This window comes from Geotrypetes seraphini, chromosome 5, assembly GCF_902459505.1.
Source record: "Geotrypetes seraphini chromosome 5, aGeoSer1.1, whole genome shotgun sequence".
NCBI classification, from domain to species: domain Eukaryota; kingdom Metazoa; phylum Chordata; class Amphibia; order Gymnophiona; family Dermophiidae; genus Geotrypetes; species Geotrypetes seraphini.
This window is the reverse complement of record NC_047088.1, coordinates 42,273,775-42,295,960: the sequence shown is the minus strand read 5'-3', so window position 1 is coordinate 42,295,960 and position 22,186 is coordinate 42,273,775. Positions and strand designations below refer to the sequence as shown.

Below are 22,186 nucleotides of genomic sequence, written 5' to 3'. Positions count from 1 at the left end.
ACCAGGACAGAAAGGGGAAAATGCTCGAGTACCTGAATAAATTCATGTAAACCGTTCTGAGCTCCCTTGGGAGAATGGTATAGAAATTGAATAAATTAAATTAAAATTAAAACTACAGAGGGCAACTCAGGAAAAAAGCATCAGTGACAGGACTTCTACATTTCTAGTAACACTGTGCCAAGTGGCAGTTACAATCCTAAAAATCTTACTGGGCAGACTGGTTTTTACTAGAAACAAATTTTGAAAAGATAATGTCAACTCGCAAACAGTAGAGCAGCTGCAACCTAGGGTGGGACCCTGAAATGCCATATTACAAAAAAAATAAAAATAAAAATTATGCATTAGAGAATGACATGAGGATACATTTTTCCCCGTCCCCGGAGGAACTCGATTTCCCCATCCCATCCCTGCAAGTTTTTATAGCTGTCCCTGCCCCATTCCTGTAAGCTCTGCCTTGACCACGCTATCTATGCCTTTCTCAATTGATAACACAGCAATCGAACTCGTCACATCCCTTAAGATACTAGGAGTAACAATCGACAACAAATTTTCTTACCAAGAACACATCAACAATACAGTCAAAAGTTGTTTCTATCGTCTACGCTTAATCCGTTCTATGTCAAAATATCTGGAACCAAAGTCTCTAAATATTTTAATACACTCCCTTATAATATCCAGACTCGATTATTGTAACTCACTTTTCATGAACATCACTCAAAAAGATCAAAGACGATTACAAATAATACAAAACATCGCCATCAAAATAATTCACCATGGAAAAAATACGATCACGTAACTCCCTATTTCATAGAATCTCACTGGTTGCCCATTAATCAACGCACAACATATAAAATAGCTTTATTGGTATTTAAAACTTTAGATACTAACGAGCCACAGTTTATAGATCGGCTCTTAATCCCTCATACTTCAAATCGTTCACTCAGGTCCAACTCGCAGGGTTTGTTAATGGTTCCCTCACTGAAAATAATAGGAACCAGGCGCCATGACATCTTCTCAGTTATGGCTCCTCTTATCTGGAATACCCTCCCCCTTTATATCAGAAACATCAAAGACCTCAATTTATTTAAAACTAATTTAAAAACTTATCTCTTTAAATCCTCATTTAACCTTTAGTACAACTATTTGGAGTACTTGTAAACAATTAATACTTTCATTCACATCTTCCCCAACCTACTCGTTTGTTCCTTCCCACTTCATCCCCCTTTCTTCCCTTAAGGAAACCACAATTTGTAACTTTTTTCCCCTAACGTTCTTTCCTTATGTCTCATAGTCCGTCTGTAATGTCAGTTTGTTGTAGCACCTTGAAAATTGTTAATGTAAAATAACTTGTTTTATTCTATACTATAATGTTTTTATTATGTAATTCGCTTAGATTTAATAGGCGAACCATCAAATTTTAATAAACTTGAAACTTGAAACAAGCCTCGAACACTTATGATTTTAAAGTGTTTGAGGCTCGTGCAGATGAGGATGGAGCTTGCAGAAATGGGGGCAGGGACAGGAAAAGACTTGCCGGGATGGGATGAGAAAATGAGTTCCCGTGGGGACGGGGGAAAATTTGTCCCCGTGCCATTTTCTATTATGTATGTCAGAAAAAAAAAAGAAAATTTTCACTGCTCTGTGACCCATCTATAGTCAGAAAACTGATCTCACTTAGAAAATGACTCAGACAATCCTGCTGTGGTGTTTTTAGAAAAGAAAATGGCAAAGCTGTGCCAGATCCAAAAAAAAAAAAAAAAATCTTCTAAGTCATTATCTATAATCACACACTTGGTAGGGTAGCCAAGGATGAAAGCTGTACTTAGCTTAGAAACCACAGCTAGAAACCTTTTCCTTTTTAATTGGGTCAGACACAAGACCTGCTTTTTTTTACTCCTATAAATGCTTGATGAAATTATGGGGCAAAAGAAACAGAAGGCTGCCTTTTGATGCCATCTCCAGGGAAGTTTTGAAGTTTCCTTTTTTAATCAATGAGAGCTACTTTTCATCTTAAAAATAAAAAAAGAGTGCTGCAAGCAAAGGTAATAGATGCAACCTTTCTCTGGGGATTTGCACTCAGCCAGATACATTTTAAATAATTCTGAACTCAAATCTGACTGCTCCCTGGTTCTGAATCTTAAGAGCATATTCCAGTCTTATGGAAACTAAATTGCCCCTAACTCTGCCATTTTGAATTTTAATTTGGTATAAACTAGAGAATGACACAGTGGCTGTTACTCACGGGTAGCCGCGGGTAACTCACTGAAATGGGGGGGGGGGGGGGGGGGGGGGGGGGGGGGGGTGGGGGGGGGGAGTGCTCATTGCGGGTACAGGGACAAGGCTATCCACTGCTCCGTAGAGCGTTGAATGGCCTTGTCCCCACAGTTAAGGGAGGGAAGGTTCGCGGTCACCGATTGCACACGGCCCCCCTCCCTCCTTCCTGCCTACCAGCCAAATCTAATTGAATATTATTTTTCCACTTAAAAATGCACATCCAGGATGGGGGGACAGGGGGGAAGGGTTTTTTGAATATTAAATAAGGTATATAGGAATGGGGTTTATGGTAGGTTTTCTTGAATTTAAAGAATGTTATTGTTTAGGAGGGAGGGGGATAAATTCTGATATGGATTTTAACAGAATATTAAGTGTTGTATTTGAGTTTAAAATGTTATAAATGCTGTTACACTTATTGTAAATTTTTTTAAATGAATAAAGAATTGGAAAAATCAAAATTTTATCTCCACAAAACTTTAATTCTTTATTTTTGAAGTAGAGCTTCATTATCAAAGTTTTATCAATTTCCTTTAATCAGGTAACCAACAATGTAGCCTTCGTCTGGATCAAATCCTGGGAATTTTCCAGGAAATCAGTTAAATTTAGATCTACATTCACCAGTTGATCCATTCCTTGTTCTGTGGTGGATTTTTTCTTTTGGGGAATATAGTATAAATTTGAAAAAAATCATGGAGGGGCATAATCAAAAAAAGCGTCTAAGTCCCCTTTTGGCCTAAGTCCTTAAACGTTCATCCCAGAAGCAGGGAAAGTGTCCATAACCAAACCAAACATCCATGTTTTGATTATGGCCTTCTTCTGCCTAAACGCCCAATCTCCACTACTTCTAAAAGTACCCCCACAGCACGCCTACACTTTTTAGCCATAATGAAACAAAAAAACGCCTAAGCCCCAAACGTCCAACAGAAGGGCTTTTAGGCAAAGGAGGAGCCAGTCCTTCGCCTAAAAGCTGGATTCTGTAACCGGTGTCTGTCAAAAACAACACCGGTTACAGAATCCCCCCCCCACAATGATCCAGGCAGGAGGGTGCCCAAGCCCTCCTGCCATGTCAAACCACCAACCCCCTCCCCCGACACGAACGGGGCAAGAGGGAGCCCAAGCCCTCCTGGCCCAGGCGACCTCCCAACCCCCCGACTCGATCGGGCCAGGAGGGAGCCCAAGCCCTCCTGCCCTCGATGATCCCCCCTCCCCCCAACGTCCGCCCCCCCGAACCCCCGATCGACCCCCCCCAGCTGACCTGCGACCCCCAGGCTGACCCCATGACCCCCCACCCCCCTTCCCCGTCCCTTTGTTAGGTTGGCCGGACAGACGGGTGCCAAACCCGTCCGTCCGGCAGGCAGCCCAGAGAAGAATGGGGCCTGATTGGCCCAGCCTAACCAAAGCCCCGCCTACTGGTGGGGCCTAAGGCGCCTGGGCCAATCAGAATAGGCCCGGGAGCCTTAGGCCCCTCCTTATATCTCTTCGTAATGGATGAAGAGAAAGGAAAAACAGTGGAGCCCACTGGAGGAGTCCACATGATGTGGATTCTTCCAGAAGAAAGCAACTTCACTAGAACCAGGGACTCACTTGAGTGACTCAACTTGCAGAAGTGGAGATAATGCCCTGCTCAGGTGAACTCTTCTGTGTTATGCAGGCAGCAGGAATAGGCTGCAGTCCACAATGCTTTAGAATCTATGTAGTCTGCTTTATTTATTACATAGGGCGCTGAGAAGCACTTAGCCTTCCCCCACAAAAGGGCAGTTCCTAAGCAACAATTGAACAAAATCAGAAGATAATTAGGATGCATTGAGTAACACTTACTGTTATCCCAGTCAACAAGTCATACAATTGTTTAAATGATAAAATACAGAAATTGCCAAAATGATAAATTCACCTATAATTTTTTTTCCTTGGAAAAAAAAAATTGCCTCAGATTTTTTTCTGTTATGGAGGTGGAGGATGAGAAAAAAAGCCCACGTATTAGTATTGTAAGGATAAAATGTAGACGAATAGGTAAAATATTTTTCTTCATTTTTCCAATTCTTTATTCATTTAAAAAAATTTACAATAAGTGTAACAGCATTTATAACATTTTAAACTCAAATACAAGTTTAAGTTTCAAGTTTATTAGGATTTTATATACCGCCTATCAAGGTTATTTAAGCGGTTTTTACAATCAGGTACTCCAGCATTTTCCCTATCTGTCCTGGTGGGCTCACAATCTATCTAACGTACCTGGGGCTATGGAGGATTAAGTGACTTGCCCAGGGTCACAAGGAGTAGCGCGGGGTTTGAACCCACAACCCCAGGGTGCTGAGGCTGTAGATCCAACCACTGCGCCACACTCCTCACAAACAACACTTAATATTCTGTTAAAATGACTACAGGGTATTGAAATTTGAAACCTTATTCTATACAGAAGCAAAAGGATGAAGAGGTAGCCTGTGTTCAACATGCAAATTGGTTCCACCTGATAAGGAATTATTGCATCCATAATTCAGCAATGCCTATGTAGAAAATTATGCAGAAGAGAACATTTCTCTGTACCACTGCTTATTGCAAAAGAAACTGGTGCAGGCTGATTTTTCAGTAGATATTTGGCTTCATGATATAGTTATGTGTTTTAGTCTTTTTATTTGTTACCCGAGGTTTTTAAGTTATGATCAATACATGCCCAGTATCTTTGTTCTAGAAATATCTCTAATCCTGTGCTAAGTAAGCAGAAGTTTGCAGAGACAAAAGCTGTACATCCTCTCTCTCGGAAATACTTGCATCATGAACTATTTCCTTCCTGGACACTGGCATGAAAAATATCGATGTCATAGGCAGATGAATAATAAATTAAATTACCAGGAAATAAAATTATAAGCTTATGGAAAGAAAGCTGTAATTTCTGTTGTCCACCACTGGATCCTGCTATAATTTAATCTTACTTGATGTTACTGTAATGCTCATTGGTTACAAACCTAATTTTGAATAGGTCAGAAAAGGGATGACCAAGTTGAGATGTTCACAATTTGCAGCTCACTGAATGTGGAGTCTTTTGTAAACCATATATAGAGGGCCATTTTCAATATGACATTTAAGCCTGACTTTGGATGTTTTGAGGGATGTTCAGTGGGAGCAGCCATTTTACAAATAAAGAGCAACAATGCTCTCATACATTTGGTCAGATCTCTTTTGACTACTGATATTCTGAAATTAATAATCATCGCTGTGGTGTTAAGTGACATTGTTTAGTGAAACTATTAAAAGGAATCAAGAACAATGATATTTGCTGATTTCAATACTCCAGAACATGACCATAAGACTAATAAAGGGAGCAAGGAGATGAAAAAGGAACAATGGCTTCTCATATCCTCCAGGATTACTTTTAAGATAATCTCTCTCGTGCATCCTTACCCCAAAGTGGCGTGGTTCGGGGGGAGGGGGTGGCTGATCGCCATCGCGTCAGGGGAGATGAGCCATCTCTCCTGCCGTGATGGTTGTGGTGGGGGGTGGACAGGTTGCCGGGGCCGCTGAGCTCATCGCGACAGCCGCGATAAGCTCAGCGGCCCTTTTTTCGGCACTTATACCTGTTTTGACTTGGTCTAAGTCAAAACATATAAGTGCCGACTAGGCAACCTGCCTAAACTTTTGGTTATACCTGTTGTATGTCTATGTATAGGTCGGCCCACCTCCCACCCTTTCCCCTCCTCTAAAAACACCTCTTTTTGCTCTATGCGTTTAGAGGCAGGGGAAAGGCCTAAGCTGGTTTTAGATATGTCTAAAACCAGCTTTGGTTATGGGTACTTGGATGATCAGTGTTTTTGATCTGCACACAGGTATCTTAAGTAGCCTGGGGGGTGGGCTAGTGAACTAGAAAGAGGAGTAGCAAGTCCCATAAGCCACTCTTTTACATTTATGGTGGAAAATGTGAGCCCCCCCCCCAAACCCTACCCTACCCTACTGGCATATAGGTGCCACCTTCAGCCATAAAAGCTATTGGGGGTTTAGACAGGTGGGTATAGTTGGTTTTGGGTGGCTCGCCCTAACCTATAAGGGAATTCTGATGAGATGTTTATGTGGAACTCTTTATGTGAAGTTCACAACAGTGCTATGCTCCTCCCACATCCAAATAGTCTTGTTCTAGGCCAGGGGTGTCAAAGTCCCTCCTCGAGGGCCGCAATCCAGTTGGGTTTTCAGGATTTCCCCAATAAATATGCATGAGATCTATTAGCATACAATGAAAGCATTGCATGCAAATAGATCTCATACATATTCATTGGGGAAATCCTGAAAACCCGACTGGATTGTGGCCCTCAAGGAGGGACTTTGACACCCCTGTTTTAGGCGTTTGGGACTTGGATGAAATTTTGGTTGAAAATGTGATATATAGATAGATGATTTTTGGGGAATTTTATATTTTTCAAAAATGGGCATTTTCCAACTGCTGACTTTGGGCATCTAGCACCATACATTCAAATCGGACTTAGATGTACTGTATGTTTTGATTATTCCCCTCCATGTCTCTTTTGCCACATGCGCATATTGAAAATTTGGACCCTGCTTTTCAAAAAATTCATCCAAATATCTTAACCCCTCCTCTTTTACCTCCAGAAGATTCACCTACCTTCAGATAACCTTCCCCCAAATTACCCACCTTAACACCTTCCAATTAAACAAATACCATAAATAGATTGTAACCTACCCTCTCTAACTGAATTCCATATATATTTTTCATACAGTTCTTCACTGTCAGTTTAATTTCCATCCTATAAATTCACATAGAATTTTTCTTTTTTCAACCATCTTTATTTTCTCTTCTTTATTAATTTCCAGGTACTTTAGTTAGATTGTGAGCCTTCGGGACAGTAAGGGAATTTTTTAAGTACCTTCTTACTTCTCATTTATAATCTTAATGTATATTTTCTTCAAACCGCTTAGAACCTAACGGATGTAGCGGTATATAAGAAATAAATTACATTACATTACATTACATATATATTCTGGTAAAACTGGGGTTTAGACATGTAAGCAATATGCTTGTCTAAATACCTGTTTATTCACATCCATATCACAAATTGTTCTTCTAAAATAAGGGCCATAACTTACTTGGCTTAGTTCCTGCTCATCATGGTGTCCCTTCAAATTTGATTATCTCTGCGCCTGCATCAGATTAATCAATCTGGGCTCTAGACTGGGAATCTGTTTCTCCAGTTTCTTAGACAGAATTAGCATAGATGTTCTATGCCTATTTATATAAGAAAAAGCTGACAGCCAGCAGTACACATATTCATAACTCTCCTTCATTTACATACTCCAACATCATATATCATAATTAATATCCTATCTACTTTAATTCTTCTCAGTCACAGAGCCTTGTTGTTGTATCAAAATATCTCACATTTATTCTTTATGTTTTGTCTGTCTTGATTAGATTGTACACTCTAGGAAGTAAAAAAAAATCAAAGCAGACCAAAGTGGTTAAACTTGTACGTTAAGAACATAAAACACTCTCTAAAAAGCCACATGGCCAAGTTTCATCTCCTCCAAGGTTGCATCAGAACTAGGTGTAATTCCAGACTTTCACCTATCTGGCAAGTACAAAGTAGGAATACAGCATGATGTTCAGTATAATTTTATACAAGTTTTACTACATTGGTCTGCTTTGGCTTTTTTTTTTTATCGTGGATTGGATCTTGCAGATCATTTGCCTGTCTGTTTTATGGGACACTCTAAGAAGCAGGAATTATTTTGTGTTTCTGCACTACCCTGTGTAGAAATGAAGAGTTATAAACATTTACAACCAAACATCTACTAAAATAGACACGACATTGCTTTAGGGGTGAGGATTGGAATGCAATGTGTATTCCTCTCTCCATCATATGCCCCTAGTTTATGTTTCAAGATTCTTGATATACTTTCTATGGAACAACCAAAGCGGACAACTGGCCAGATCAGGTAGAAACACTAATTGTGACTGTGTTCAGTGTAAATTCATTCTGAGAGGACAGCGAGCCACTTCAGGACTGAATTTTTTTTTTTTGATTACTGCTACTTTGAGACGGGAATTATGATATATGAACATAGCTGTTTTACTGCTATACTTCTGTTAAGTTATAAAAAAAATTGATCTTTTCCAAGGTCCCCGCCATTACGCTGTGGGCACAATGACAGAACGCTTTGACTGTTTCTATTGCCGAGACAAACTGCACGGGAAAAAGTACGTGGAGAAGGATGGTCACCACTGCTGCGTGAAGTGCTTTGAAAAAATCTGTGCTAACACCTGTGCAGAATGCAAGAAACCCATTGGTGCTGATTCTAAGGTAGGAAGAGATAATTGAATAGATTTTTGCTGAATATTCCTACAAAATAACGAATGTTCATGTTGAATGTGGTATGTAAACATATGTAAATTTTGACTGAAATTTCACCAGAAGAATGAGAAATCCATAGAGAAACTTGTTCAAGATTGCTAAATGCCTTTCTTCAGGCAATGCCAGTAGAAGAAAGTTCCAGAGTCCTGAAAACTTACATCTTTAAACAGAAGCAAGCAGGTTTTCCTATCCTCTTCTCATGCCAGCTGAGCCTTCCTTCTGATGTCACTTCCTGGATGTGTGAACAGGAAGTAATATCAAGGGGAGGGATGAGGCTGGCACAAGTAGAAGGAAGGAGAGCCTGCTTGCTGCTGGTGAAGATTTGAAAAGATGGTGGGGACTGCATTTCAGAGACTCCTCCCATCACTGGAGGGGGGCAGGAAGAGAGGTGCCTGCAGTGCTCCACCCCTGCCCTCCCTTACGTCACTGCTGATCATTGCATGCCACACAAGAATTTGGTTATTCAATTTACAATTGTGAAGCAATAAACAACAGACAAGGTAAACTTATTACCCAATGAGTATAGAAGCAAATGAAAACATGCTACAAATCTCAACTTTTGCAGCTGGTACACACCATATAATAAAATGAAGAGATTGACATGACATTGATTTGAAATTATTTTCTCATAGGAGCTCCATTACAAAAACCGTTTCTGGCATGACACCTGCTTCCGCTGTGCCAAGTGCTATCACCCTCTGGCTACCGAGCAGTTTATTTTAAAGGACAACAAGATTATCTGTGGCAAATGTGGTGTCAAAGAGGAATCTGCTCGCTGCAATGGATGCCACAAACATATCTTACCAGGTCTGTACTCTGTAACTATCAGGAACTAACATATCTAAGCTGGAAAAAAAAACCCATAAGGACACAAACCACAGGCTAACATTTTTGTTTGTTGGGCCACTCTGTTGCTCATTGTATTGGGTTGTGAAAAGCTGTATTACTGGCAGGGTCAGATATTCTGCTGTTCCCTTACACAAGCTTGAAAGTTGCTCTCTTTCCAGGAAAGCTCTTCAGACCAGATCTGCATAATTTTGCCAAAAACAAATACAGACTATGGTTTGCCTGCATATTATCTGAGAATTTAATAACATGTGGAAAACCATCATTGGTCTGAGGGGCATGGTAAGGATACAATTTTTGGGGTGCCTAAGGGTGGACTAGGGGCCAATGCATTTTATCTCCACTCCCCTTCCCCCCATTAATAAGTTTATCTTTGCTGGCGGGGATGATGAGATCTGCTGCCTGGAACAACATCAGCAGCCTCCTTTCCAGCCATTCATGAGGAGTGCCAGAGTTGGCAGTGGAAAGGAGGTCACCGACTTCTTCACTGCTGAGGCAGCACTGAGGCAGTGGATCTCATCAGCTGACAGGGGATTGGGCACCCCTGCCAGCCATTCAACAGGTACTCTGGGTTGTGGATAGGGCCTGAGCCCAAATTGGGATGCTCAGGTTCCCAAGCACCTCCCCCCCCCTTGATTGATCCTTCAAACTGAAATGTTTGGTTCCAAATTCACACTAGGTATATTATTAACTTTTGTTATGGGAAAAAAATATATTTGTGAGTATCCATGGATAATACACACTTTACAAACTTTGGGTCCCTTTTACTAAAATATATTAAGATCTGGGCTTAATGCATTTTAATGCAGGACTTTCCTGTGTGCTAAGCCCAGATCCTACACTGCTGTAATTAGGGTTTTTATTATTTTGCTCATTCCCCAAATTCTAAAAAAGAAATGTGAAACTAGTACATGGAAATAGGCAAATTGCCACAAAATGCTTTAACAATTTTTTTGATAGCCTGTACATAACACTTGGTTTCATTTATTTTTTCACAGACGGGGTACTACTCCATTCTAACCACCCCTCTTTCCTTCAGGTCAGATACGCACAAACAAGAGGCAAAACACACACATACAAGGAATTGGAAAGAATTTCATAAACATGCTCAACCTCTCCATGCTTTTGCCACTTGATTTCCTGTGTAACCAGTCAAACCTAATTTATTAAGTTTGCTCCCATTTTGTTTATAGGGCAGAAAATTATTATAAGCCAAACTCACAACATGGGGGTTGGAACAAATACTGCTCCTGACCAAATGCAACACCCTTGGCCAATTGCATGAACTTCTGTATCTTGCTTATTACAGGAAGCCAAAGTGTTGAATACAAGGGCAGTGCTTGGCATGAGGAATGCTTTATCTGCAGTCAATGCAAGAAAGCCATTGGTGCTGGCAGCTTCTTTCCAAAAGGAGAAGAGGTTTTTTGTGTCAATTGTCATGAGCAGAAATTTGGCAAGAACTGTGTGAAATGCAAGAATGTAAGTCCCAATACTTTTTTTTTGGGTTTTGTTTGAGGGAGTCATCATATTGCACCTTTAAAGAGCCAGGGTACAGGAGTTTGCATTAACTTTTTAAAATAATTTACTGAAAATAAAATATAAATGTCCATTAGAATCTATATAGCGAAGGTTGGTACTGTCTAAATAAAGGCACTAACACACAGATGAGGATGATTTGGGTCAGTGGAATATGATACTATGAAACAGAACAGGAATATCTTAGGAGATTTTCTTATAGAATTTGTTTGTTAGGAAATTTCAGCCTGGAATTTGGGCCAATATACACACCATTTGTCAGAGAAAGGAGTCAAGGAAGAATGAAAGCATGAGATTACGAAAACAAATTTAAAATGTGGGAGTGTGTGGTGCAGTGGTTAGAGCTACAGCCTCGGCACCCTGAGGTTGTGCATTTGAATCCTGCACTGCTCCTTGCGACCCTGGGCAGGTCACTTAATCCCCAGAGCGAGAGCCTGCCAGGACAGTTAGGGAATAATGCTCGAGTACCAGAATAATTTGTAATCTGCATAGAATTGTAGGATATGAGGAATATAAATTATTTTTTAAAAATGCTTGAAAATGTGGAAAATCCTATAAACAATAAAATTAGTTCTTTTATTCCATGTGCCGAATCCTGGTGGGCTTGGCCTTAGTAACTCTGCTTAATCTTTAGACTGGAATATATTTAAGAGTGAACAAAAATTAAATAAACCTCAGGTCTTAAGCGAAACTTCCTAGAAGAAAAACTAGAAATATCAAAGAACTAGAGACATTTAAAATGCATTTTCCCTTTATTTAAAAAAAAAAATTTTTTTTTCTGAGTATGATGTTTTCAGCACTAGATTATGATAGTATAATTTGAAGCAGCATGTATACATTATTCTTCCTATTTTTTTGACCACTTCTGGTTTCTTGCATAAGTCTGCTGTTCTTAAAGGTCCTTTTTAATAACACAGACATTTTTTTTATAATCTTATATGTTGGAAACTTATGCGTTTTGTAATCTTATATGTTGTAGGCATTTTTTTTTTGTAATCTTATATATTGGAACAAATCTGTAATTCTACTTTTCATTAATTCTATTCTATATAACATTTATAGCCCACTAATCTCCAATCAGATTCTAGATAGATAACAATATTTAAAATACATCAAAGTTCTCAGCAAATTTACAATTAAAATAATGAGTTTTTAAAATTTTTCAAAAGATATATGAAGAAACTTTCCTTAATTCAGCAGGAAGCTCATTCCTAAGTTTGATTTCCACATATTCAAAAGATTTACTCATCAAAAACTTCAAACAAATATATTTACTTGTTGAATAACTGAGCTTCAGAGAATACTAGAAATGAGAATTAGTCCTACTTACTGGAAAGGATAAATGTCTTAATAAACCTTTAGGTCCCATACCATATAACATTTTATATATCAATGTAACTCTTTCAAATTTATTCTCTTTTCAACCATCAACCAATGCAATTGATTTAAAAATGGAGACACCTGATCATATTTCTTAGCTTTGAATATCAGATGCGCTCATGTTCTGAAGTAATTGCAACCTATAATACCACAGTACAATGAATTACAATAATCAAACTTCTGTAAAATGATCTCCTTATTTCTACTTGTTTACTAGCCCATTACTTCTGGAGGAATTACTTACCAAGATCAACCTTGGCATGGTGAGTGCTTTGTGTGTGAAACATGCAAGAAGAAGCTTGCGGGGCAGCGCTTTACTGCTGTGGAAGATCTCTTCTACTGTGTGGATTGTTACAAGACCTTTGTTGCAAAGAAGTGTGCCGGGTGCAAGAACCCTATCACCGGTATGTACTTCAGCCTTTGGCTTTCTTGTGAACATTAGGCAAAAGCAGAATATTAAGATGACAAATAGGATACTGCTAATTGCACAGTAGCACCAGTTGCAGCACTGTTGAGGACCTGGATTTAATTGCCAATTGCTCTGTGCTAGGAAAGCTCATGGGGCCATGCCTGTTATTTCTGAGGTTTGGGAGATTCAGATACTGCTTGCTTCTGACAGTAAGAGCATAGGTCATTGGTGATTCATATGCTTGGGGAGGCTGAAGGGATAAGATGGGGCAGGGGCAGAATAGGGATGGCAGGAGGGGGTAGACAATTTTAAAAGGGATAAATCCAAGCCACATGCCCATATTTTTTTTTACCACTGTCCCACCTATGACTTATTTCACAAAACTTCACATAACGAATAAACCAAGTTGTATCAATATGAAATTCAGCTCTATTAAATTCAGAACTATTAAAATTTTTGTATTAATCTATGAAGCATCTGCAAAATCATAAATGGACAAAGTACATATATATATATACAAATTCTGGAATCACCTCAATAACAGCAACTCAAACTCTCCACCAGCAAATATTTTGAAAGTAATACAAACTCTAGAGAATGACACAGGGACAAATTTGTCTCCATCCCTGCGGCTTCTGTCCCTTCCCCATCCCTGCAATATCTGTCATCTGCACAAGCCTCGAACACCTATGATTTTAAAGTGCTCAAGGCATGTTCAGATGAGGACAGAGCTTGCAGGGATGGGGCAGGGGCAGAACAGGGATGGAGATAGATCCTGCAGGGAATGTGTTCTAAACATATACATAGTGGCAGTCTGAGTGATTAAACTGCTGAACGTACAGGTAGGCCATTCTCAAAAAAAAAACCTATTTTGGATGGGTTTTTTTTGAGAATGGACATTTCCCTGATGTCTACTTTGTTTGCCTAAGGCCTTAGGCCAAAAGGGGACTTAGATGTTGTTTTTGATTATGCCCTTCTACATGTACAGTGATGTATTCCCCTCCCCCACAATTTCATCTGTAACTGCATATATCACACTAAGGGCTCCTTTTACTAAGGTGCAATAGCGTTTTTAACACATGCACAAAATTAGTGCGTGCTAGCCGAAAAATTACCGCCTGCTTAAAAAGAGGCGGTAGCGGCTAGTGTATGCTATTCCGCACGTTAAGGCCCTAACGCACCTTTGTAAAAGAAGCCCTAAATTGTTTGAGATCTTTAAACAAAATGTAATGTTAAAATTATTACTTCATTTATTTAAGGAATAAAGTTATCTAACACCCATAGTCACATTACGCTGATACTTAAAGATCTACATTGGCTACCCATTTCTGACACATTCACTTTAAGATATTGACAATGATTCTTAAAATACTACATGATCAGCAACCTCTTTGTCTGGCTGCAACTTTAAAGATTTATGTACCAGGATGATCTTTACATTCAGGCTACCAGGCTTTACTGGATGTTCCAGATTTAAGCAAATAAGTCTTAATATGTATAGAGATTCGATTTTTATGACTGTAGGTCTCTAGTTATGGAATACACTTTCAAAAAGTTTAAGATTGATTGAATCTTTGAATTATTTTAGAAAATCTTTAAAAACATAAAGTATCTATTTTCTCAGGCATTTCAGTAATGTATAAATATTCAGTTACGATGGATGTATTTCCAAAGAGTTTAAGATGGACTGACTGAATGTTAAAAAAAAATTTTTTTTTTTTTAGGTTTTTAGTAATTTGTTTAGAAATGATTAATTTGAATTACTGTTCTGGTATTTGTATGTCTAAGAAAATGATATATTAATATTTTTTGTGGTTTGTTTTGTAAACCGCATAGAATTGTACATTTGCAGTATATAAATTTTTATTAAATATGAAAAAGTAACTGCACCTAAAGTAAATAACTGGTTGCACCAGTAATAATCATAACCAAACTCTTCCTATAATTTTATATCAGTCTATCATATTGCTGTTGATAAATCTTAGCCCACAGGGTTACAGGATCTGAGGCAACATGGCTTTACAAAAGGTAAATCGTGCCAAACGAATCTGATTGAATTTTTTGATTGGGTGACCAGAGAGCTGGATCGAGGACATATGCTAGATGTAATTTACTTAGATTTCAGCAAAGCCTTTGGTATGGTTCCTCATAAGAGGCTGTTGAACAAACTTGAAGGGCTGAAGTTAGGCCCCAAAGTGGTGAACTGGGTTAGAAACTGGCTGTCGGACAGACGCCAGAGGGTGGTGGTTAATGGAAGTTGCTCGGAGGAAGGAAAGGTGAGTAGTGGAGTCCCTCAGGGTTCGGTGCTGGGGCCAATCCTGTTCAATATGTTTGTGAGAGACATTGCTGAAGGGTTAGAAGGAAAAGTGTGCCTTTTTGCAGATGATACCAAGATTTGTAACGGAGTAGACACTGAAGAGGGAGTGGAAAATATGAAAAAGGATCTGCAAAAGTTAGAGGAATGGTCTAATGCCTGGCAACTAAAATTCAATGCAAAGAAATGCAGAGTAATGCATTTGGGGATTAATAATCGGAAGGAGCCGTATATGCTGGGAGGTGAGAAGCTGATATGCACTGACGGGGAGAGGGACCTTGAGGTGATAGTGTCCGAAGATCTAAAGGTGAAAAAACAGTGTGACAAGGTGGTGGCTGCTGCCAGGAGGATGCTGGGCTGTATAAAGAGAGGCATAGCCAGTAGAAGGAAGGTGCTGATGCCCCTGTACAGGTCATTGGTAAGGCCCCACTTCGAGTATTGTGTTCAGTTTTGGAGACTGTATCTGGCGAAGGACGTAAGAAGATTTGAAGCGGTCCAGAGGAGGGCAACAAAAATGATAGGAGGCTTGCGCCAGAAGATGTGAGGAGAGACTGGAAGCCCTGAATATGTATACCCTAGAGGAAAGGAGAGACAGGGGAGATATGATTCAGACGTTCAAATACTTGAAGGTATTAACGTAGAACAAAATCTTTTCCAGAGAAAGGAAAATGATAAAACCAGAGGACATAATTTGAGGTTGAGGGGTGGTAGATTCAAGAGCAATGTTAGGAAGTTCTACTTTACGGAGAGGGTGGTGGATGCATGGAATGCGCTCCCGAGAGAGGTGGTGGAGAGGAAAATAGTGACTGAGTTCAAAGAAGCATGGAATGAACACAGAGAATCTAGAATCAGAAAATAATCTATAATAATAAAATGGTAAGCGCGCATGTGAACTCTAAAGCCATGTTCCCTGATCCGTCGCGATGTGGCCACAAGAGTGCACATGCACGCTTATACATCACCACACAACAGTCTCCTCTTTTTCCGGCCCACTGAGAGGGAGAGCAGCGCTGCCACCGGGGAGGGGGGGATGCCAGTTCAGCTCGGCCGCTGTCTCTGCTGTCTCAGCAGCCCCCAAAGCTCCTCAGCAGCCTGACCCGCCCCCTCGAGAAGGGCTCCCGATGTCGGTGCTGCTGCTGGTGGCGCTGCTCTTGCTGCTGTGCGCGAGCGACGCGCTGAAGCTGGACCCCGCCTATCGGCAGCAGATTGACTACATGGTGAACGGCAGAGGCTGACAGGAGACAGAAGTGAGATGATGGATTGATGGGAGATAGAGAGAAGGGAGATGTTAGACTGTTGGGGGGATAGACAGAGGGGAGATTCTGCTCTGGTGGGGGGTGGGGAAAGGAAGGGAGGCCTACTGCTGGACAGGGAGAGCAGGAAGAGGTGCTGATGGACAGGGGGGAAAAAAGGAAGGGAGGCCTACTGCTGCACAGGGGGAGCAGGAAACGGTGCTGATGGATAGGGGGGAAAAAAAGGAAGGGAGGCCTACTGCTGGACAGGGGGAGCAGGAAGAGGTGCTGATGGATAGGGGGGCAAAAAAAGTAAGGGAGGCCTACTGCTAGACAGGGGAAGCAGGAAGAGGTGCTGATGGACAGGGGGGAGGTAAAACAAAGGGAGAAGGGCTGCTGCTGGATAAGGGGAGCAGTGAAGGGGTGGTGGTGGACACAGGGGAGGTAAAAGAAAGGGAGAATGGACAGGGGGAGCACACAAGGGGTGGCGGTGGACAGCTAAAACAAAGAAAGACAGAAATACAGAAAGCGGCTAAGGAGACAGGGAGAGAAAAAAATAAAGACAGACACACACACACATATTCTAGCACCCGTTAATGTAACGGGCTATAAAGCTAGTATTAAATATTGAACTAAGGCCAGTACTGGGCAGACTTGCACAGTCTGTGTCCGTATATGGCCATTTGGGGGAGGATGGGCTGGAGAGGGCTTCAATGGCTGGGAGGGTTTAGATGAGCTGGAGTAGGTTTTAATGGAGATTTCGGCAGTTGGAACCCAAGCACAGTACAGGGTAGAGCTTTGGATTCTTGTCCAGAAATAGCTAAGAAGAAAAAATTAAAAAAATTTAAATTGAATCAGGTTGGGCAGACTGGATGGACCATTCGTGTCTTTATCTGCCGTCATCTACTATGTTACTTCTTTCCAGAACTGCTTTAATTCACATTTGCAGGTTTTCATACATGAACTGCTCATTTCAGGGTCCTCCTGTGTTTATTCAGATTCTGTTTTGTGTAATATTATATTTTGTATAAAGATCAGAATCCATTCAGTGTGACATATATACAGTAACAGGGGAAATCAGAGGAAGGAAAACTTTTCACATCACTGTGTGTATGTATATATTTATACACAGAAAACTAGGGAACAACTTATCTCATAATACTTCTTTTTGTTTTGATACAGGATTTGGAAGAGGATCCAATGTTGTCAGCTATGAAGGGGAATCTTGGCATGAATATTGTTTCAACTGCAAAAAATGTTCCCTTTCTCTGGCTAACAAGCGTTTTGTACGTCACAATGATCAGATTTACTGTCCTGACTGTGCCAAAAAACTTTAAAGAGAAAGTGTACACGCTGTAAAATGGAGTTTAACCTAATATATGCAAAGTATAACTATTATATGCTAAAACAGGTTGAACACCAGCAAAAGTAAAATTTACTAAACAGATATGCAAAATTATACTTAATTTCTACTTTTGCCATTTTACAGAAGCTTTCAGAGAGAAAAAAGTGATAGTATATTTTTTAAAACAAACAGCAGTAAACTAACTTCTACAAAGCTGAAGTTTTGCTTTCATGTAGTCATTACAAAGGTTTATGGTAAGAAGCACATATATACTTCATTTAAGGTAGCCATAGTTCTCCTGCATGAGTTATGTAACTTTCCTTTAGCTTTTGTTCTGGATTTAGATTTGTACTTAATGATGTGATTTTAGCAGTAAAGAACGAAAAGCAAGGAAATTATTATACGGAGATGAAGCAATCTAAATTCTTAGTAACACTAATCATAAATGCATTAAACTTGCACTTAAATTGCATTCATGATAAATAATTTCATGTATAGTAGACACACACATTTACACAAACATGTTTATTTGTGGCAACTGGTATAAAATTATTCATATTATGTCAAATGATGCCCTTACAATTATACATGGCATGCCTGCATTTCTTTTTTTGTGCTTACTTTGCTTAAAACTGATCAATATTAAAATGATTTATAAGAATACTGAATTCAGGCCACATGTACTAACGGTTCCTTCCATTATGTGTTTATGAGAAATTGCAAAGCATACTTAGGATTTCATCCATTCTGTTCTTACACAGCATTTTCTGTTATAGATTTAGAGATAAAGATCCCTACCTGTACATGCACATTTATAAAACTACTAATTTGAACAATAATTCTATTAAATGATCCTACTATTTCATCCATCTTTCATAGTTGTTTATTATTAATGAGTCTCATGTGCTAAAAGACTGTTCTGCCAAATTAACCAGCCCTTGTTAGCGACATTACATTTATTCTCATTCTGGTTAAGTTCATATTAAGCATTAGAATATGATTTTAAAAATTACAGATAAATAAAGTTGGAAGCATAAGGAAGTAAGTTTCCAAATTTATTAATTATTTATATACTGCCTTTCAATGGAGGTTGTCTAAGAGGTTTACATTCAGGTACTCAAAGCATTTTCCCCATCTGTCCTGGTAGGCTCACAATCTACCTAGCGTACCTGGGGCAATGGAGGATTAAGTGACTTGCTCAGGGTCACAAGGAGCAGTCCTGGGCTTGAACCCACAACCTCAGGGTGCTGAGGCTGTAGCTCTAACCACATACTCCCCCCTTGAAAAAAGGTGAGGCATCAATAAAAATTGTCATTTTTAAAAATGTTACTCGTATTGCCTAATTTTTGTAATATATCTTTGGTGCTCAGAATTTTTCTTGTCAAAAGTATATCTAATAAAAGTTTGCTTGCAAAACGTGTTTTGTCTTAATTGATCAAACACAAATCAGTTATTTTTGTTCTGGTAATTATAAAAATAAGCAAGAAAAAACAAAATACCGCCCAACACTTCATAAAGGTGTCCTTTTATTAAGCTGTGGTAAGCACTAACATGTGCTTATCGTAAGTTAAAATGCACTATTGCAGGGCGTGCTCAGAGTTCCCGTGGTAGTTTTTGCATGTCTACATGCTACCTACCCATGTGCTAAACAAAGTTTTTATTTTTCAACACTGGGGGCAGAGAGTGGGCGTACTCTGCTAGAATCGGTTAGTGCAGCTGCATGCTAACCAATCAGTGAGAGATTAGTGTGTGAACCCTTACCACCTACAAAATAGGTGTTCGTAAGTGCTCACATGGTAATTGTCATGCGCTAATGGGAAAATTAACATGTGGCCATTATTGTAGAAATAGAAAAATTGGCCATTTCATGGCAGCACTAAAAGTGGCCTTGGCACACTGGAAAGACCTGCATTGGGGATAGCACAGGTCATTTTTTAGTGCTTAGTAAAAGGGCTCCAAAATGAGTACTTAATGAAATTTTTATACATTATTAACAACTCTTCCCAAATGTCATATGGTATTTATTAATTTTTTCATTCTAAACTCCAAAGTTATAAAATGGGAATGAAATGGTAAAATATATATGTCTTCTTATTGAATTTTGAATTACACCTAATAAAACATATCTTAAATAAAACAATTACCTCATTTTGTCTCTGTGCAATATTTAGAAAAATAAAGACAATATCGAAATGCTAAACATTAAAGGGTCCTTTTACTAAGGCACACTAGCTGTTTTAGTGCATGCTAAACGCTAGTGCTTCCATAGGATATAATGGTCGTGTTAGGGTGTGCTAAAACAGCTAGCGCGCATTAGTAAAAGGACCCCTAAATGATCTCATCATTAGGACCTCCTAGGTTTTTCTAAGAGAAACAGGCTGCTAGGAAGATATATTTGACGCAGCATATCATTGGTTTGATCTAGAATGGCACTGTTCTTACATTCAAGTTGGGCTATCAGGGACTTAGGTGATCTGAGGTGATGTGCAACACTTCATCTCACATCACCCTTTTATTCCCTTGAAGCATTTACTCCAGCTATGAGCTGGTGTTAAGATTCAGCAATAGAAAAATTAAACAACCTGTTATATTTTAACTTTTATTTTTTACATTGGGAGCAATTTCAATGCTACTCTTTACTACAATACTTCCATGCTGAGTTTTGCACCAATATTTTAGGAGCAAGATTAGTGTTGGGAAAAGCAGGATTAAACCACTGCATTAAAGGATTGCACATCTTTCTGCACTGGGGCCCTGAAAGGGTAAAGAAGGGCTGAAGATATCCCTTTCTCATGAAATAGGTTCACTCTTGTGCAGAACAAAGAGGAGCCCAGGTATTTTGAGATTCAGATAAGCTATCCAAAAGTTAAGTACATCTAGCTGTTGCACAAGCATAAAAAATGACCTAAACTTGACATATTTTAGTTTTTCACATTTGGAAAAGTTCAGAATGTACTAGATTCTAGGAAGATATGCATTGAAATGTTGGATATTGCGTAAAAATCAAAATTTATTAAACTTGAAACTTGATAACTGGTTGCTTGGACTTAGGGCACAAAGATGCTTTTTTGTGACCAATATTTTAAAGACACATGGAGGATATCCTTTTGAAAATGTCCCAAGTCAGAATAGAGATGTCCAACTCATAATGTCCAAAGTGGATGCCTAGCTTACATTATTTTCCAACATGAAATACATTAGGATTTCCTGTTCAAAAATACATGATCAAACACAAATCAGTTATTTTTGTTCTGGTAATTATAAAAATAAGCAAGATAAAACAAAATACCACCCAACATAAAGGTGTCCTTTTATTAAGCTGTGGTAAGCACTAACATGTGCTTATTGTAGGTTAAAATGCAAAAAAAAAAAGAGATATATATATACATGAGATGGATATTTGTGTGCTGAGGACCTCCAGTATGAACAGCCATTTTACAAACTGGAATGCTCAACATATGAATGGCAAGAAAGCAAAGACAAGGATCTGTCAAATCCCAAGACAAGTCAAATCCCACTTTAACTCTTATTTTTGTAATTGTGAGCCCTCCAGCAACAGGAAAGTATACTGTATCTGAATGTATACCACTTCAATAGCGTTCAGGCTTGCCGTTGGCCCACACTCTATATTTATGTACAGTAGGTATTTTTCTGTTTCTGGAGTGCTCACAGTAAAAAAAAAAAGAAAAAGAATTGGCTGCTTCAGTCCCATCAAGATGGCTGGACTAGACCCACCAGAGATGAGATTACATCTCCTCTTCTAAGATGGGACTCCTCCTACCTGTACCAACAAATTGCAGGTAAACAATAGAAGAAGGTTGAAAAATATTTTTCAATGATGGGACTTTTTATTAGGTACTTGGAGGGTTGCGACCATAAGGTATCACACCCCCTTGTTACACTTCTCCCTCCGTATTCGCGGTTTCAGCCATCACGGTTTTGCTTATTCACGGTTTTTAGCTTGCTGGCTCCTTTCCAAAATTATGTCAGCTTGCATAGAGAAATCGCTGATTTCAAGCGTTTACAGAGAAAATCACTGATTCCCAGTACTTTCTTCACCATGTTTTGCCTCTCCTTCAGGAACAGGTCAGGTCTCCCACCATGTTATTCACGGTTTTACCATATTTACGATGGTTTTTAATAGAAAACAACGAGCAACATATGAAAAAGTTAGTCACGGTTTTTATGTATTTGCGGTTCTGTTAATCCCCTATCACAATGAATACGGATGGAGAAGTGTATTCTCTTATACACTCGGATTTTTATACTCATTTTGACATTATCTCTACTTAATGGAAAATTAGGTTTTTACGTACCTTCGATAATCTTCTGTTAGTCCCCATAGGATTCCATAAGCTAAGTGTTCAATCCCAACCCGCAATCCAGGAATTGCAGAAATCCAACATTTTCTGAGCACATGCTCTCCTCTCCCTTATATTGAGAGCTAGAGACATATCCAGTTGAGTCCCAAAGCCAAGCAACATACCTGGAGGG

The 22,186-nt window shown here is 39.3% G+C and overlaps 1 protein-coding gene across 2 annotated transcripts in view; it reads left to right on the top strand.

The window, feature by feature from the left end:
• The window catches only part of FHL1 (four and a half LIM domains 1), a 93,866-nt gene extending 74,758 nt beyond the window's left edge, over positions 1 to 19,108 (top strand). For both annotated transcript variants that reach the window (XM_033944493.1, XM_033944492.1), the window contains 5 exons: positions 8,398 to 8,579; positions 9,263 to 9,437; positions 10,786 to 10,955; positions 12,610 to 12,796; positions 17,530 to 19,108. In XM_033944493.1, the coding sequence (XP_033800384.1) occupies positions 8,424 to 8,579; positions 9,263 to 9,437; positions 10,786 to 10,955; positions 12,610 to 12,796; positions 17,530 to 17,684 (843 nt within the window). In that variant the 5' untranslated portion in view covers positions 8,398 to 8,423 and the 3' untranslated portion in view covers positions 17,685 to 19,108. The remainder of the gene's footprint in view (positions 1 to 8,397; positions 8,580 to 9,262; positions 9,438 to 10,785; positions 10,956 to 12,609; positions 12,797 to 17,529) is intronic.
• Positions 19,109 to 22,186: the final 3,078 nt, after the last annotated feature.